At 39.3% G+C, this 19,172-nt stretch overlaps 1 protein-coding gene across 1 annotated transcript in view; it reads right to left on the reverse strand.

The window, feature by feature from the left end:
• Positions 1 to 19,172, reverse strand: part of PTPN14 (protein tyrosine phosphatase, non-receptor type 14) — a 170,589-nt gene that overhangs the window by 80,229 nt on the left and 71,188 nt on the right. Inside the window, exons 2-3 of the mRNA XM_019549464.1 lie at positions 14,344 to 14,668; positions 3,709 to 3,878 (exon numbers count right to left, since the gene is read on the reverse strand). Coding sequence (XP_019405009.1) covers positions 3,709 to 3,878; positions 14,344 to 14,517 — 344 coding nt within the window. The 5' untranslated portion in view covers positions 14,518 to 14,668. The remainder of the gene's footprint in view (positions 1 to 3,708; positions 3,879 to 14,343; positions 14,669 to 19,172) is intronic.

The following is a 19,172-nucleotide window of genomic DNA, read 5'->3' on the forward strand; positions in this document are numbered from 1 at the left end:
CTCTACAGGGCATCACACAGATCGTTTTATGCCATTTAAAATTTGCATATTATGCAAATCCCAGGTGTTTTAAATATGCCAAAGCAGCCACAGCATCTCCACCTGTGATGGCTGGCAACTCTGAAAACAGCTGGGTGACTGGAAAGTTGCAGATATGCCAATCTCATCTTTCCATTCCAACTGCTTCTGCTCAAGCTGCCATCAGGAGTGGAGAGTTTTACTACTTGCTTTATTATCCCCAGATTCTCATAGGATTTCTCAAATTATGCAAGTCCTAAGGGGGGGGGGGGGGAAATCTGTCACTGATTACACCAAAAATGCACTTGTTCTCAAATCTGCTGTGAATTTCTGAACTGGAAGGAAATTTGTTTTTCCTTTTAAATCAAGATGCAGAATTTTCTGCCAGCACAGACATTCTACTCACTCATCTAATGATGATACTACATAAAAGCATCCATCATCGTTGTACCTGGGCACACACCCAGTACATCTTTCCAAACACAGACCCTGTGTAGACTACAGATTTGTACTCTGTTTTTAGGGTCAAAGGAGGACAAGGTTTCAGATATCTTGATCCTGCGGATTCCAGTCCTTTTAACTGATAGACTATTTTTATGTTAAGGGTGTGAATTAATCTGTGTATAATATAGCATGCTAGTGTGAATTTCCCCACAGCATTTCAGCAATGTAAGCTGGGATTTTCAGAAGCACTCAATATGAAACTCACTTTGCTCCCTCTTGAAAGACTGTGGTAAAACACTCTTGAATTTGACCAATGATGAGCACTGTGAAAAATTCAACTTGAACCATGTATGATTAGATGAAGCATCTAAGTTCTACTGGATACCATCTCTTCTCAGCACAGGGGCTAACTGTCCCCCCACCTTATTCCTCCAGTTGCCCATTACATAGTTTAGAACAGTTTTCCAAATTCCTCTCAAAAGCTAGCGTTTTGGAATACCCCTTTGATCTTGCCTGTACCTGTTGGGCCTAGAGGTTCAAAATGACAGGCTCCTGATTGGTATGTCTGTTATCAGACTGAGTCAAGCTCATTCTGCTTTTAAAATGAAAACACTGACATTTCCTCTTACTAGTATTTTCACTCTGTATCATGGATAATTAACGTATTAGAGTCCATCTGTCACAAGGGAAAGTGTACTAGAGCACCACATTGCCAATACAATATCCATCTTCCCCTCTACCAGCAGTGTCCCAAACCCATAAATTATTTCCTTTTTTTACACAGTCTCCCCAAAAAGACTTATGGCAACTTACAATAAAAAGACTAAATAAATGAGAAAAACAGAAAATAGTACTGCCTTTATATAGTAGAGACAATGGTAATTTTGCCAGTGAACCAAATACTTTAAAATCTCCATATTTGTGGCTCTTGTGTATTTATTGAAGTGCATTCTTAAAAAGGTGCATTTCTAATTATCTTTTATATTAATTAAAACCAGGATTTCTAGAGCCTGCAGTTTTTGGAAAGCCTGGACTATGATGAATCTTAGCTCAGATTAAACATGATCAGGCAACCTCAAGTTTAGACATTTTTCCAGGAGAAGTGAATTCTGAAGTTCAGGAGTTCTCCAAAGCACTGACACTGATGTTAGGGTTTTAACCTCTCTTTTTCTTTAAACTCTCTTTTTGGTGTCGTTTTTCATTTTTGTGTACTTTTGTAATTTAAAGAAAGAACGAAGGAGGTGTTTAATCAGGAGATGCCAAGAAAAGCAATTACAATTACCATACTTATTTACATGCAACTTTCCCTGCAAAACATAGCCATCCAAAATTGAGGTGAACATCTTAAGTAAGAAAAAAACTGCTTTCCATACTGCAATGGTGGCAGGAAGCTGTGCTAGCTGCGCTTCCAATTGGTAAGCTCTCAGTTTACCAGGCCTTGTATTGTACAGTGATGATCAGGAATCCTTGGAGCCGGATCACTCTTGAAGCTCTACTCAGCATCCCACAACAAGTCACTGCAGTCTGAAGAGGGGCATGGCATGGGCAGCCAGGGATTTGCAGAATATTTTGTACTCAGTCTAAGGGGCCCAGATCAGAATTTAAAGCTAACTTCCTGATTTTTAGGAGAGGGAGGTCCCCACTTTGGTGTACAGGAGCCTCTACCAGAGCAGGGGTTGTACAAAGCCCTCCACTTGCATGCTTCACATTTTAAGTTCTGACTAGCACAGGAAGCTATACTTTGTCAGAAATTATGAGACTATTTGTCCATCAGGACTTCAATCAACTGTTCCTTGATCCTTCAGATAAAGATGCCTTCTATTATCCATGGTGGTGGTGATGGAATGAAAAATCCTTCCCAGTCCCCACAATGACCATCCTCTGTCTTTAAATATGGTACATACTGCCCTTATTTACCTTTTTAAATGCCAAGTGCCAAAATTATGCAGCTTCTTTGCTATACAAAACCTTAAATCAGAGTATTCTGCACCAGTCATCTATTACTATCTTGATCTTTTTACAAAAAGAAAGATAAAACAGTTTAAAGGACACGCAATTACAAAAATCCACAGTGACTTGTTTTTGTCTACTATTTCAGGAGAAAAAAACCCCAAGAGCTATTCAAACTAGCATTACTGTCAAGTGCAACAGGGGTATAACAAGGCTGCAGAATTAAATTTCTGAAAATGATTTAAGGCAACATTACCAACTGCTTTACATACACAGGCAGAGGTATAAGGATCTGTTTTTCTATGAGCAATGCAATTTGCAGCCCAAAAATACAACAGTATCCAAGGAGCCACTGTTTTCTCTTCCACACAAATCAGCAAGGTATAGTCAAACACATTAGGGCACAATGTTTCTGTGTTGCAGGCGGTAAATGCACAACTATGGGTGCACAAGTGTACAAACATAACTATTGGGAGTCACCATGCACTATCTAGTCAGTGCCTTGGGCAGTACAGTTCTAGACTGCACCTTAATCAAGGTAGATTATCTGTTTAAGGGCTAGCCCAGAGTTTGATGGGACTATTTCTCAGACCCTAAATATCTGCTTACAAAGGGACAAAGTGGCAACAGCATTCCTATTAAAGCATGTACCTGTCCATTTCCTCACACTAAGAGCCACCACTTCAGTGTTATGAAGACACCAGTTTTTATGCAGAACCTATTAAATGCAGTATTTTGCTTTTGATCTATTCATTTATGGGAATCAGCTGTAGTGTCCTGAAATGTGTCGTCACTGTAGTGGAAAATGATGCATAAACAGTTATCTTGATTTTAAAAAGTTCTAATTTTGAATTTTTTCAAAACTGCAAAAATCAGAAAAACAGAAATAAAATATAGATAAAATGGTATTACAGACATAAAGCCATTATAAGGTAGAAACCAAAATATAAGCAGATATCATGGGTATAAAGCTTTAGTTTTCATGAAAATACACCAAAGTGCAAGAAGATCCAACAGCTACTATACGTTCCTTTGTAGAATTGCCTCTTTTAACATGTATTCTCTCTCGTTTTTGCTCATACAAGACGCATAATTTATTTATTCAAATGGATAGAATAACTGATGATTTCTCTCACCAATTTTACTTGGGACCAGGAAGGAGGAGAAATAAAAGAGATGACCACAGCACTCAAAAGGAATCTTAAAATCCCAAGCTAAACAGAAAAAGTTGTTCATCCACAATCACCTATACTACAGATTTATTATCAATAGCGTGAACAAAAGGAATCCTCATACCTTGTGGCCTCTTGCTGCAGTCGGGATACGCTGGGCACATAGAACATTACCCCGAAGAAAAGCAAAGGCTCATTGGCAAATTTGTCCAGCTGCTTCTTCAGAGGTTTTTCCAGTTCCACCCATCGTGCTTGTTGGCTCTTGCTGAGAAACCAAAGGCCAAAGTAGTGCGTCTAGATAAAGTAAAACAGTGTCAGTATATTCTCTGGGCAATTTTACCAAGACCACACATACAACTGAAGACATAAATGCAACTATGAACAAATGGCACTGTGTCAATTTTTCCACTCCATATGCAAAGCCAGAGTTAAATGTTGTTGTTTTCCTTTGCTTCTCAGGACTAATCTGAAGAAGATGTTAATAATGTTGAAATCCAGTTTACAGAGCACAGTATCAATGCTCTTCCGAGTGTCTAACCAAGCTTGTACATTAAATGGCTATGCTGAAATTATGGTGCTGATGGAATGAATACTTTACAAGACAGATATCTGATTTTTTCTTTAAAAAGGATCTGTAGAATTTCAATTCTTACCTGACATGCTCATGCATAGGCTTCATGCCCAAACAGCAAACACTGCATTTGTACCAAAGACCAGTGAAGCCAAAGAAAAGCCTCTCAATGATTTCACTTGGCTGTGGATCAGGCCCATTGTTGGCAGAGGCAGGGACCCATTTTTGCACAGCTCAAAGAAAGTAGAACCAGACAGCTAACAAAAAAACTTGAAACAAAATCTATTTTGTAGAGAGTTCTGAGGAGGTCCATCCTCTTCCTCTGCAAATAATCTGTTTGTGGAATTTTAGAGTAAAAGCAAGAAATTCTAGACACTCCCAGACAAGAAAATTGAGAACTGTAAATTAAAACAAAAGACTCCAGATCTTATACACATACTCATTTAAAAATGAGGATACTTGCCATACTTGCAAAAGTCCCAATGACTGCAGTGGACAGTGCAGTCATTTATTCAGCAGTGTATTCTCCTTGCAGAACAGTAGCAGGACAAAGGCCCAAATCATTAAATAGTAGCAACCACCAGTTAAGGCAGTTCAGCAAAAAGCTATTGAGCTATCATACTAATAGTTCTAATCCTATTTCTTTCTAGGCATGAAAATTACATGCAACTCGTCACAATAAGCAGTGACATTTTTGGTTAGGAAAATAGCTACGTTGGAATAAGAAATGTATTTTTCAAGTTTTATAGAGAGACTAAAACCCAGCCTTGCCTGGAAAATTTAAATGAACCTTAATTTCTTCCACACTGCTTGGTTCTCTGCTCGTACTTCAGATGAATTGGCAATCTGCACCAAAGCTGAGAACACTTTTTAAAGATTTTCTCCTCTTGTCAGGAAAAAATAAAAGCACTGAGACTTCTGCAGACTTTAGAGAGACTTAAAAGTTGAAAACAAGATCATAATTCCTCCTTCTGAATATTCCCCCGCTTTTCTTTTGAGAAAAGGACTTCAGGCTTGATTCTGCATCATTCCAATCAATGGGAAATTTTCATCTGGGCTGAATAAGATCCATCCAAAAATAGTATATTGCAAGGTATCATTAACAGAGTAGTATGCAACCAAGTTCTTATTTAAAAAAAAAAAAAATCAGTCTACGTTCTGTAACAATATTCAATTCATACAGAGCATTTCCTCAAACCTGGGGGAAAAGTACATAAAAAATTCACTGCCATGTTAAAAGGCCCCTTTTTTAAACAAGTATATTAAAAGGGATTGCCTTGTAAAACAAATAAAAGTTGCTGAATGGAAATAAACCAGGCAATGAAGAAGAACTATGTTCAATTTTGGAACTGACATTTACACCAATGCTCTCCATAGAGGGCAGACAAACTACTGCAGTACCCTGGAAACACCATCACAAAACAAGAGTTGGTCCTGGAAAGGACTACACCTCCAAAATCACTGCATCTCCAGCAACTGGGTATAACATGCAAAAGCGCCTAATGCAGAATTGTAATGATGCAGAAAAGGTGTCTTAGGAGGGCCAGGATATATTAGCCAGGAAGAGCATGGACACAGTAGGAGCGTCCATACAAGTGTGCTTCCCCTGGGACAAATAGCAGCAGCACAGTTGTGCCACTGCTACTTGTCCCTGGGGAATGCCCATGCATACATGCTTTGGTGCAGGGCAAGGTGCCGCAGATGGGTCTGCAGCACTGTAACTGTAAACCGCATGTGCGAACATATCTGGATGTGCCCACTGAGTCTATGGTTGCAACCTCAAAAACCAACTGTGGCAGCATTACTATTTCAATGTTCAAAGCAAGAAGGATCATACTCTAAAGAGCTAAACCAAAAGGTCAGGTAATCTACACACTGGAGATTGTTTTCTTGGAGTTTATTTACTCCATTTAACTTGACATAGTCAGCATCTTTGTTAAAGACCCATCTAGACACTCGTCAGTTTTATCCTGGAAGCAGAATTCCAGATATACTTCCCTTTGGAGGTGTGACTGGAGAGACAGTGAAGGAACATGGAAAATTATAAATTAACATTTGTTTTTTTAAAAACGTAGAGGGAAAAGCTACAATAAAGCTTATTGTGTTATCTTCCTGAAGTTAGAGGGCTTTACAAAAATTGAGAAACATTGATCCATGGGATTTAATTACTCAAATTCCAGTGAATTTCAAAGTCACTGAGGATTATGCTCCTAAATTGATTAGACACTTATGACTATTTCCCTGTTCAACTCTTGTTAGTAGTCTCAGGTCATACCCACATTTGGAAAATATACTGAATTACACAAAAACATGAATTTAAAACCTATGAACACATATTAAACTTTAGGAAACTATGGCCACCTTATTTCTGAATAACTATCCACATCAGCATTTACAGGTTTTTTAACTAACATCTTCATTTCCACTGCTACCTCCAGTATTACATGGTTTCAAATATATAGATATATAGATATAGCTATATATAGGTATTTTTGATAAAAGTTGCAATAAAAATTTTCATGACAAAATGGAAAATGGATCCATTTTGAACCCTGCAGAGTGAAAATAACTTAAAACTAAAAATGCAAAACTTCCACCACCTCAAATTCTCATTGAAAATGTATATTTAAACAAAAATAAAATGTTATCATTAAAAGTAAGGCTGTTTGGAACTTGGTTTTTCCTTTCCCTTCAAAACTGTTATTCATATATGGAAGTAAAAACCTATCCCCGTTTGATGAAAATCAATGTAAGAGTTCTCTCAATATTCTAAAGGAATAGGCAGCAATAACTTGAAAGAATGTGCCTCAAAGTCTAAGCTTCCCCCCCACAAAAAAAAAATTAGTTAAAATAAATTCATTGCTATATGGTCATTCCATATGTGCAATTATCTTTGAACAAATGTTCTTTCTTACTAACTCACTGCAATAGCAGATTAGATTAAAATCAGAGGTAAGAGCAGAGTGGAGACTGTAAGAAAAAGGAATGTGTGGGGGTCAGAAAAAACAAATATAAGATTTCACTGTCTTATAAGAGAAATCCTTTAATACATGAACTCTAGAAACTAACTGCAGGACAAGAGTTCAGTCTCAACATGAAATAGCACAGTTCTGAGTGAAAATGCTGTACTGTACTTGAAGGATATTAAAAAATTAGCAGTGACCAAAAGGTAGGCTAATGTCCAAGTTACCAATGTCAAATATTTTAAAATCATCTAGTAACCAAGACATGGAGCCTAAAATTTAGATTAATTCAAAAACTAGTTAAAATAAGTACTGTAGCTAACAGATTTAAAGCTGCAAAAGTCTTTTTTCCAGTGATAAAAAACAGGTTTGCTACTATGGAAAATTGCTACAATGACACTAAGATGTGGGGGGAGGTGGGCACACTAGAAGGAAGGAATAGGCTACAATCAGACCTAGACAGGGTACAGGGGGGGGGGGGGGGGAAGGGAAGTATCATCTGACTTGCTTCCAATTTTCCAAGGAAAATGAACCAAGCATTATATCTGAAGTACCTCATATGTTTCAGTGGATCTGACAGATTGTCCAATGTATCTCATACAATTAAATGAAGACTGTACCAGTTGAAGTATGTTTGCACAGCCTTCTTCTCCAGAGGAGGGTAGAGTGGACTTTGTTGCGATGGAGAAAAGAAGTGATATAGTATAGGCTTAAACAGAGGATAGAAAGCAAGTCACTTGGAACGCAAAGAATTCATTTCTACACCCATCACAGAAATCTGTACCAAGAAGCTAAGATTCAGCTCCCCAGCTTAACACCTCAGTAATTTTTATTTCTTTTAGGGCACAACCATTTTATAATACCTAAGGACTTAAACAGCAACCATCCCCCACTCTTTAAGATTACCAGACTCTTACACCAGTATATAATTTACAAATATGGAGACCTGTCTCAGAGAACTGGCTATGGGATGCATCAGTCTTTTCCTTCAGGCAACTGATGCAAGAGTCTGCTCAGATAGTACTGGCACTTGGAAATGATCTATCAGATGGCTTTTTTGGTCATCTATATGAAATGAACTGTTGATTTTAGTCTTATTTCCATTCTGCCAACCAACCAAGAGCCCACTGTCACAAGTAGCAGTAACTGAAACAGTGAGCACTCTTACCACAGTGAGACTAGTGATTGAAGCAAACTTCTAGATTGCTTCTAGAAGTGCCAAGGTACATTGGCTGCAAAACAAAGTATAATACTATTACCTATGCACTACGTATTGTGTGGTTGAGCTGTAAAGTTTGGTTGCTCATGTTCTCAGGATGGTGCATTATGGGTCCCCACAACATGTATGGGTAAAGGTGCAATGGGATCAAATGCATAATCCATACAATTGCACCTCCTTCCATGTCGTATGTGCATGGCAGGAGGCCCAACTATGGGATCACAGATTAGATCCCATTGCACAGAACACTGCCACCACTGCAAACCATGAGATGCACGTCTCACAGCGGTGGGGGCGTTCTCCTTGCTGCCCCTCCTGGGAGCCCTGCACCCCAGGAGACTCACAGAGAGGTCAGTGTTCTCCCCACTGCAAGCCCTGCAGCTGACTATGGTGCCACCACTGCAAGCCTCCTCAGCTGCAGGGCTGGGAAGCCCACAATTAAAGGGGTTTCCTGCCACAGAGGAGCACTTGGCCACACATTCAGTTAATGGAGTGCTTAGAACAAGCTACAAAGTTATTACACATTTTTATGGAATAACTTTGTAGCTTATTGCTTGTTTTATCAGGCTGTTAATTGGTTGAACTGTAGTTGGTTTGATTGGAATGATTACTTGGTTAATCACACCTTAAGTGTAACATGTGGAAGGGGCCTTGAATATACTGGAAGAGCTCTAAAAGCAAGAAGCTGTAACTTTTTTCTCAAATTGCCTTGTGTTCTACATAATACCTCATAACATATGTAAGGCTGGTGTTATCAAGCACATTCTGGTTTAAAAGCTGCCTGTTTTTGTTAGATATGAGACAAAGCAGGAAACCTGTGTCAGCTAAGGACAACAAACTAAAAGCAACCTATGGAGTAAGCTACGGTGGTTAAAAAGATAATTATTCAGTAAAAACAGAAGCTGTGTTTACACAAGACCACTGTAGAAACTTTGCAACGAATAAGCATTGCTATATCCTGTAGTCTAATGGAGATGTCCTCACTCATCTATCAGACAGAATGGCAGAAATGCCTGGAGGTGGAGACCTAAGGAAGCTCATCAGCTGACAAGCACCAGACTAAGCAACTTCCCTCAAAGTAATCTGATGATCCAAACACAACACTCAATGGAACTTCAGCCAGCAGGCCAACTAAAAAATAAACTCTGAGCAAGAGATGGTCTCAGACCCTTTTGGTATAAAGTACAAAAATTCCCTCTTAAGGAACAGTACTCCAAATCCCATGGCTAGGCATTAGTTCAATGCTAATTTACAAGAGCAAACAATACTTTTTACTGTACTTGAAAGGTCTCCCATCCATGCTCACAGTAAATATCATCCTACCTAGTTTGCGAGGCAAGTCCAATGTGACCTGCCCAAGACAGCATAGCTACAGAATACAGCCCAGCCACTGTGTCCAGTGAAGATGAGAGACCGTCCAGGAAAAGCCCAGAGTGCTTTAGTAAATGGTACTGGTGATCCAGTAGATAACGCACAAGCCCATTATCTCAGGCTTCTGAAAGGAGCCTAATGTTGAAATAGTTCCTGCACTTGCTTCAGTATTAACAAATTCACCTCTTGGCCACTGAAGACACTGCATGACTATTGAATTGCATACACTTAAGGAAAACAGAAAAGAAAGTGACTAGGAAGTACAACAAACTAATTTTGATCATAAGTTAGTACATATTTACTACTTCTTTTATTGGAAAGAATAAGTCCTATTATACTAAAGTCTTTTTCTAAAGCCTTATAATTTGTGCGAAAGATACAGGTTGATGGCATCTTTTCTGTAGCTTTTCTTTCTTAGATTTTCATTTCTAGTACTGTTAATCCTTGACAATGCTACCAGATAAAGCTCTTTTTTATTATAACTGGTAGTTGTCAATGTATCAGGTCTTCTAGCTCAGGCTGTTGCTAGACAGGATTCAAACACATTTTTCAATAGTTTACATGGCTGTACATACTTTCTGCTGACCCACGCTTGAACCCTGACTCAGTGCTGCATTCCCTGGAGATCAAATAAAAATATACATAATCCATTAGATACTGTTCTTCAATCATGTGTGGGATAATGACTGACAGCTCTTCCACAATAATGCACAAAGTCAACTCAAGAAAGCAGAGCTTTGTTTTTTTAACAAAATTTTTTCTTTACAAATCATCTCGACTGAAGGTGCATTTATTCCTGATCCTGGAGATACAGACTACTGCACACCTGGAAATTATACAATAGGAAGACTTGTGCAGATGTGTCAAAAACGCAAATACAGTTTATGATATGAAATAGCACAAAATGCTACCTCAATTTTTTTTAAATTACATCACACAATCTTAAAGCAGATTGAAGAAAGGATTGCGTATAAATAATGTAGGTAAAGGAAATGTGAGGACAGTGTTTAAGATAAAAAGAAAAAGGAAACATTGGGCCTAGCTGGTAAAGGGAGAATACACCACAGCTCTTTGGGCTTAAACCCCTCCCCCCAAAAAAAACAAAGCTGGAAAGTAAAGAACTTTTCTCCTGGCTCCAGAATAAAAAACACTAATGGATCAGGCTGGCGACTGCTACTACACTGGGTTGGAGAACCATATCCCACCAATAAAAATATGGAACAAAAAAAAATTAGAATGCGCTGGAAAATGCTTTAAATTTTGTCAATATTTCACTTGGAAGAAAACTTGGGAACATTGAAAAAAAACAAATGTCAGTTCCAACATTCTGAAATAACTTCTTGTTTTAAATATTTTAATGATTTTCCCCATTCTTTCCAGAGAATTTCTACAGTTATAGAGCTTGTTCCTGTTTGGCAAGAAGTTAGATTCTGAAATCTTGAAATCTACCTCCACATGGAACTGTGGTCTTTTGCATAATTCTAGCAAAAGACCACCACCCAAAGCCAGATGGGAATGCAGAGTGCTAGGTCTGCCAGCCCAACATTCCTCTCAGCCTATGCAGCAGAGCTCAATAGGAATCAATGCCTCATATACTCATTCAATTCCTCCTGAGAGTGGCTGCTCTCACAGGAGAAACTATGAGTGTACAGATACTCAGCTGTTCTCTTCCAGAGTAAAAATGGCTGCCCTATGCACTAATGCTATCTGTTGCTAGGCAGACTAGCGGAGCATGCTGAGACATGTGCATAGGGCCCCTCTGGCTACACGGTGTCAGCATTACAAGCTCTCCACTCTTCAGGGGCTCAGCTTTCAAATGTCTGTACATGAGGCTGTAAGTTTTCCTACCAGGAGAACAAACCTGGAAGAATTCTCTCAGATTATTTAAATACGGGTATGTAGCCCAAGAGAAGAACTACACTCAAAGCTGCCCAGGTGGCTTCTAACCTGGACGCTGGTTCACCAAATTCTCTCCATGAATAGAACCCCACCGATTACACTGTGACTAGGAAACTTGCATGGCAGCTGTGGAAGACACGACATTATTTGTTTCTCAAAGCATCAAAACCTTTCAACTCTGAGCTTTCCCAAAAAGCGCACCATATACCATGCTACTTTCAAAAAGTCAAGGCTAATAACAGCTTATGAAAAAAACTGCTCTTTAACATGCCGATTTTTGCCTCATTGTCTGCCTATACATGTGCACACATATCCACAGGATGTGTTCTTCCTTCATTCTCTATTACTACTAAATTGGCCTGGAAACAAATTTCGTTTTTAAGAGGGTTGGTTTTTTTGCTATCAATTAAAATAAGCGTTTCTGGCTATTGATATTCTTCCATTTGTGACAACATAATCTCCAGGTACAGAACTTACTGTGATGCCATGAGTTTGTCATATTTTTAAACAATACTTGAGAAACGTGTCAATCCAGACGCTGTAACAGACCTTCTGCCAGCAGGGGTTGAAAGGAAATTCCTTTAAGACATATGCTTCTTGTTGGAAAATCCAGGTTGAGAAACTTACCAAGCAATAAAGATTTCAGGGCCAGATCCTAAATGACCCTGTAGACATGCAAACAGGATTGAGGTGCCTAAATTCTAAGTAAAAAAAAAGTAATCCTAATGTGCTCTACTCAACAATTGCAAAGCTGCTCAGACATCTAGATATAGCAGGCACCTCCCTTTTTGCCTAAACATCTAGATCCCTAAGCACCTGGGGCTTTGACTACTGCAAATGCTCAGAACCAACCCAGATCAGCCACCTACAAAACTAACCTCTGCCTACACATGTTGTAATCCACATTGGTTCTGGAAAACAATAAACATCACCTAGTACCTGATTCTTTAGATGAGGACAGAACAGGCTTGTCACTGTTTACACGCTGAAAGCTTGCATGCTTCTCAAAAGAAAACAGAGGAGGAACTCATATTTTCCCAATAGTCTAGTGCCAAGAATACACAGCTAGAAAAGGGAAGACCCAGTTTCAAAACTATCTTCAGCTGAAGGAGACTCAAACCACCCTTCCAGTTTTTGGAAGGTATACCACAGGACAACCAAGACAATGAGATTCATGGGTCTAGAACAGCAAGGAAGAGGGAGGCTGGCAGTAGCCCAATGAAGGGGACATTCCCCTGAAAATGGGTCAGGAACCCCAGCCCCACTGTGCTTGCTACCTTTATAATCCCATTCCTGTGGGCCAGTTTCTACTGAAAGGATGAAGGAAACCCTCAGGCAGCCTATCACAGAGAGTGGTTAGGGCACTCTGCTGACAGTGGCACCTGTGGCTGGAGAGAGTCTAGAGCTCAGATCTGTGATGGAGTAAAGTCTCGAACTACTAGGCTAATGGGCAAAAGGTGGGCTCCTCTTTACGACACTCTGTTTTCTATTTAAGTCAACACTGCTGTGAGTTAATGGCTTTTAGTTTAGATCGGCATCTCCCCCTCTGGACAATTTTGACCAGACACAATAGAAACACCTCCTTGCACACCTGAGTCAGACACACATCTTCTGAGGAGCAGCAGGAGTTCAGATACACTCTGGGCCTAGCATTTCCTGTTGGTAAGCTGAAGACACCTTGCTGAAAAACAGTTAGGCAATCTGGATCAGCTTTAGGAGGTAACCAAGTCTTTACATCTAATTAGGAAACCTAAGCATCTAACCTTGATTAGGACTGGCCTGTGGGACAAAGTGCAGAAATGTTAATGCATTACAATGCTTAAATAGAATCACTAGTGTAATTCAACTAGTAGAATCACTGAAATCAGTGTTGTTACACCAAGAGAAACTTGATGTTACTGAGCTCTAAGCAGAAAGACTGTCTTCATGACACTCTTTACACAGCTTTTCTGAAGAGCTCTAGTAAAGTAAACTATTTTTTTCACATGCCTATAACTTTGGACTGTAACATCCCACAAACAATTGGCTCCCAGAGAGTTGTTGGTAAATTAAACTGATGGAATGATCTCATTCTCTACTCATTTCAACCTTAAAAAAGGCAAAATATGGAGACACCGTATATCCACGGAAAACAAGACAGATGATCAAAGAAACAAAAACTATTCATAAAGTTAAGGAATGAAAAAAAATCCAGCCTATTTCTAGCTTCTCTGAAGAAGGACTGAATCAGAACTATGCAAGAACCAGATGACTGTATGATGTAATATTAGTACCGTTTTCTAAGACATCTTTTTACAGTGCTGTCTGTGGTCTTTTAAAAGCAGTCCTTTAAAATAAATAAATAATAAAAACAACCGCCTCAACCCCCCGCACCACCAAAAAAAAACCCAGAGCCACTACGATTACCACAAGTAGGAGGTTTAATATTTAATGTGTGCCAAGATGTGGGAACATCTGCTGTTCAGGCAAGGAATAAAATGATTCATTTTATCTTCTGAAAATAATGTAAGTTCTTCCAAAAGGTGAATGTGAATCACAGCACAAGCCATAGGTAGCACACTGCCTGTATTTTTCATGCGACCAGAACGTGTTTGCTGAAGTGCCATGCACCGATAGGATCAGGCCAACTCCAAGAATAACATGATTCTAAATAAACAGATTCCAAATGCTAAATTTCTTGAGCTAAAAATATGCCAAATTACAAGTGATAGATGGTCATTCCTGGGTCACCCTTACCTCACGTAATTCCAGCCTCTGGGCCACGATTTCTAGGCACTCCTGACCTGTGCTTTCTACGGAGAGCGTGCACTCTATCACATTGCTGTCCAGCAGACGGATCCGTGCCACAAAATAGTTCTTGCTCAAGACATTGTAGCGCCTGGTCCGTCGCAATTTCAGCCCGAAAGGCATGGTTCCTGGGCTGGAAGGCTGCCCCTTCCTGTCACACTTCCGGTGTTCTCAGCAAATTTTTCGGTTTGTCTTAACAGTCGCTCCCCAAGTTAGCACTCTCCTCCAGAACTGGAAATATTTGGCCATGCCTGGATCAAGTGCCAAGGGATTCCTGTAAAACATAAGTAGTAACTACAGTTAACGACGTAATGTGGGATGGGATGATACCACAGGTCAGTGGAAATGCAGAACTGTTAAAGGATTTCAATTTAGAAAAGAACTTGCATTTGACACGCAATAAATTCCAAAAAACTTTTTATAGCTCTTCCTTGTCCACCCTGTCAAAACATACAAGTGGTTCACAAATATGTTTTGGTATTGAATTTAAAAATGGGACCGTAATGGCAGCAGCAAACTTCTGAGACTCCAGACAAGCAGCTGCTATACAGGGCAGTCATGCATAGGTGCTAACTCTCCCACAATTAAGCCCTACTCAGGAGCCTAAACCAAGCCTCAATTTAAAGCTTTGGTACCTCGGGGCATCCATTAACACACTATGAGACTCAAGTATTCAAAAGGAGCCTGATTTTCATAGGTGCTGAAGTCAGCAGGAGCTGCAGGTGTTCCAACACCACTTGAAAAGTCAGGCGCAAAGTAACATGTATGCATGTGAAAGAGAAATATCTGAAACTTTAGGCAGAAGTTTCCTGTTGAGCAATTCATGCCATTCTAACTCATTTCAGCTTCAACAAATTTACATTTCTCAGCCTCAGAGCTGGAATATGTAACTATGATTGCAGCAGAAAAAGAAGGTAAAGCCAAGTGGGAGGAAGAGATCACATATTCTAGATATGGGGGGGGTTGTTAATTAAAATATTCTTAATCATATGCAACCCTGTCAAGTCTTGCCTTTATGGGCTAAAAAGTAAGAAGAAGAAGAAAAAAGAGGCAGATTTCCAAAAGCATATAGTGAAGTTATTTTTTTCATTTTGAAAACCAAAGTCAGCTGAAGTCAGGTTTAAGAGAAACTCAAAAAAGACTTGAAAGGCAAAATAAAGAGTTTGCCTGGGTATAACCAGGCTAGTTTCAAAACGATATATTAAGTTAAAAAGTGTTGCTTTCTCATGGAGACAGGACTACATTTTTTAAAAAAAGGAAAGTCTCAGTAGGAAAGTCTGATGGATTTTTGTTTCATTTGTGAAATTTTAAAAAGATCAATATTGAAAAACATCAAGCTACCATTTTTTTCTTCCTAAAAAGTAATAATATAAAGCACGGCCTCCATATTATACATTACATTTAACTGAATGCAATGACATTCTGAAGAGATAACACAGTGGCCATGTGCACTATAAGACATAAGCTGCATTCAGCAGTTATTTTCAGTATTTTCTGAGCTTTAGTTGCTATGGTACTTATTAGAAGCAACCCAGCTGACTGCAGTAATAACTATTACATCTGCAAACAACCAACACACTACTAGTTAAGCATATTTTTCATAACAACCTTGTTTCTTGGCATTTGCTAGGAGGTTAAAAAAACATTCAGACCACCCTCTTTGTCCAGCTTCACAATTACCAAGCCAGCATGCTAACTTTTCCCTGAAGAACAAAGGCACACCCACAACACACAAAAATTAGAAGTGAAGGAGACTGATATAGACAGTTTAGTAGCTGTAGGTGTATCTTCCATCTCTAATTCTCTAATCCATCTCTAATTCCTCTGCTCTCTCTCACACACACACACACACACACACACACGTATATATTAAAATATTTATATGCCTCACAACATCACCATTTCTGAAAACATCAAACATTAGTGAATTATGCTTATAACCATTTTGTGAAGTTGGGAAGCAACATTCACAAATGAAGAACTAAGACCAAGGAAGATTAAGGAACTTTTCCGAGACGGTGCCTCCTACAGACTTTGTGAGCTGAGCAATAATTCAGTCCAGATCCCATAAGTTCAGTGCCTTAACCCTCTGCTCTGGTGAGCTGTCTGAGAATTACTTTTCCCATCAATGTGCCCAAGACAACAGCTTGAAGCTGAGAAGTAGGAAGAATGGAAGGAAATCACAGACACAGCTTAGCGTGGGTAAATCCATGCCTTATCAAACAGTTTTGTTTGCTCTCTGGTTTTGCAGATTATTTTTTAGTGGGGACACATGGAAAGTTTTAAAGACTCAGTCTTATTTTAGAAACCCTTTATCTTGGGTAACTGTTAATTGTATACATTTCCTTGCAACACACAGGCTACCACTTCAGACGTTAACTCTTAGATGACTGTAATAGTATATGAAGGTAATAAATTATGTTGGTATACAAATAATATGAACTGACCTTGTGTATATGAGGTAGTTTACTTGAATAATTAGAACTATCTTCAACTGGAGCATGAGGGTATTATGTGCCCAACTTACAAAGGAAGTCAGTATAAACTGGGCACCCAACAATTTTACTCTTTTGAACCTATATCTTATAATAATTTGGTTTCTAACAGTCCTGCCATAGTTTTCTGGGTGTTACTTGCACAACAGTTCATAACAAGGATGCAATAGTATATAAACACAGACAATATGCAGCACAAAATCATCCCCATAGTATTAGTTTTGGCTGAAGAAAGCCAGAGAGGACATTTTATTCATTTAACTTAATGCAAGCGAACACCCAAAATATCTTCTTCTTCTAGGTATCCTAGCCATCAATTAAAAATGCACAGCATAAAGACATTACAAATAAATCTTTAAAAACCTGCTTGCTCACTTACTCTGGAACGGCAAAATTTTTTTTCCCAGGGAGACTCACTTCTATTCTTATGAAATGATACTCAAAAAGATATATCTTCCATGTTTTGACTGTGCTGGAGTAATTGTAGCCGTAAAGGTCTAGGACAGAGGTAGGCAACCCTTGGCACAGGCAGCCAAGTGTGTTACACAAAGGCATTTTGTTTGGCAGGGTGGCTTACGGCAGATGGCAGCAAGGGGCGGGGGCTGCATTGCCAAAACAAGGATTGGACCCCTTGCAGCACCCTTGCCATCTCTCCCTGGCATACCAACATCTTACAAGTCAAGGTTGAAAGTGTTTTTGGCACTCTGCCCAAAAACACTGCCGATCTAGGAAGCATGCAAGAGACAAGGATTTTTGTGTATGTTATCTTTTACTGCAGAGGTTCCCAAACTGTGGTATGCATACCCCTGGGAATACGCAAGACATCTCTGAGGGACACACAGGAGAAATTGTGTAATGGCAGATTTCATTTTCATTATAATAATAAATGACATTTAAGGGGTTAAAATATAAACCGTATGCTAGTAGGGGTACATGGGCAGCTGGTAAATATGGAAGGTGGTACACAAGAAGAAAAAAAGTGTGGGAACCTCTGAGACAGAATTAGGCAAGCTTTCTAATATTTCAGATTCTAAAACTGGTTTAAGTCTATCTCAGTTGTGCCATTGGTCCAATAAAAATACCCACCACACACAAAAATCCTTGCCACTCACAAAAAATAAGCTTTGAACCAATGTCTGAATGTAGGGCTATTTCAAAGCAAGATGAGAAATGAATTAATTCCAAAGCTGAACTCCCTACCATCCATTCTCTCAAACATCAGAGAATTTCCAGCTGAAGAGCTGCTTCAGATTTCAGGTGTGGAGGTAAGACCCAGGACAACAACCTCTCTCTCAAACTGGATGATCACAAGCCACAGAGCTTTATCAATCAGACTCCACACATTAATCTCCATCCTTAGGTAGCCAGTGTATTACGACAACTGCTGGGTGGTCTTGTGAAACTGTTTTCTGAGCCAGTTCCAGTTTCCAAATGACTCTGAAGTGCCCCATTAGTGGGCAGGATTACGGTCCAGACACTATAGGTCCCTCCTACAGCTGTAGCTCGTGGAATCTGAGAATCTTGGCTTTCATTAAAAAAAAAATCAAAGCGTCTAACCTTCATCATTTTTATCTAACAACCTACAACAATAGCTCTAACAGATGTAAACCAAACTGTACAGCTCTACAGGGCAGTTAAAATTCCCCAAATCTCTTATACACAGCACACTGACAAGCACATAATATATTAACTAGAACAGTATCAACTAAAGTAATTCAGTCACCACTGTTCTCGTCCTACCAATAGTGACAAATCTCCAACATTTAAGGGGAGAAAAGGGACATTTTCTGAATGGCTATGTTAGCACTTTTCATGTTATATCATTAATCGCAGGGGCGGGCAATTATTTTGGGTGGAGGGCTGCTTACTAAGTTTGGCAAGCTATGAAGGGCCACATGACAGGCAGCCAGGGGCAGATAAATATTAATTTTCTAAATTTTTTAGGGGCCCCGCGGGCTGGATAGAATGGTCTAGAGGGCCGCATTTTGCCCACCCCTGCATTATTCGGTTTGTGGGCACCCAATGGACCTTTCATATAACACTTACTCTAAATTACTTTCCAAGTAGAAGATAAACTGGAAAAAAAATCCAGTTTTACTTCCACCCATGAACTGCCCAGAAAGCTGATGTTGAGCCAGCCAGAACTGTTCTGACAAATAACTGTTATCAAAGGAAAGTGGTACTCTCAGTTCTGTGCACACATCCAACACTCCTCTAGAAGAAAGACAGGTTTGCTTTCTGGCTTTCCTCACTGTTTGAAGGTGACATTTCAGGTTTAAATAA

This window comes from Crocodylus porosus, unplaced genomic scaffold (assembly GCF_001723895.1).
Source record: "Crocodylus porosus isolate Cpor-Errol unplaced genomic scaffold, CroPor_comp1, whole genome shotgun sequence".
NCBI classification, from domain to species: Eukaryota; Metazoa; Chordata; order Crocodylia; family Crocodylidae; genus Crocodylus; species Crocodylus porosus.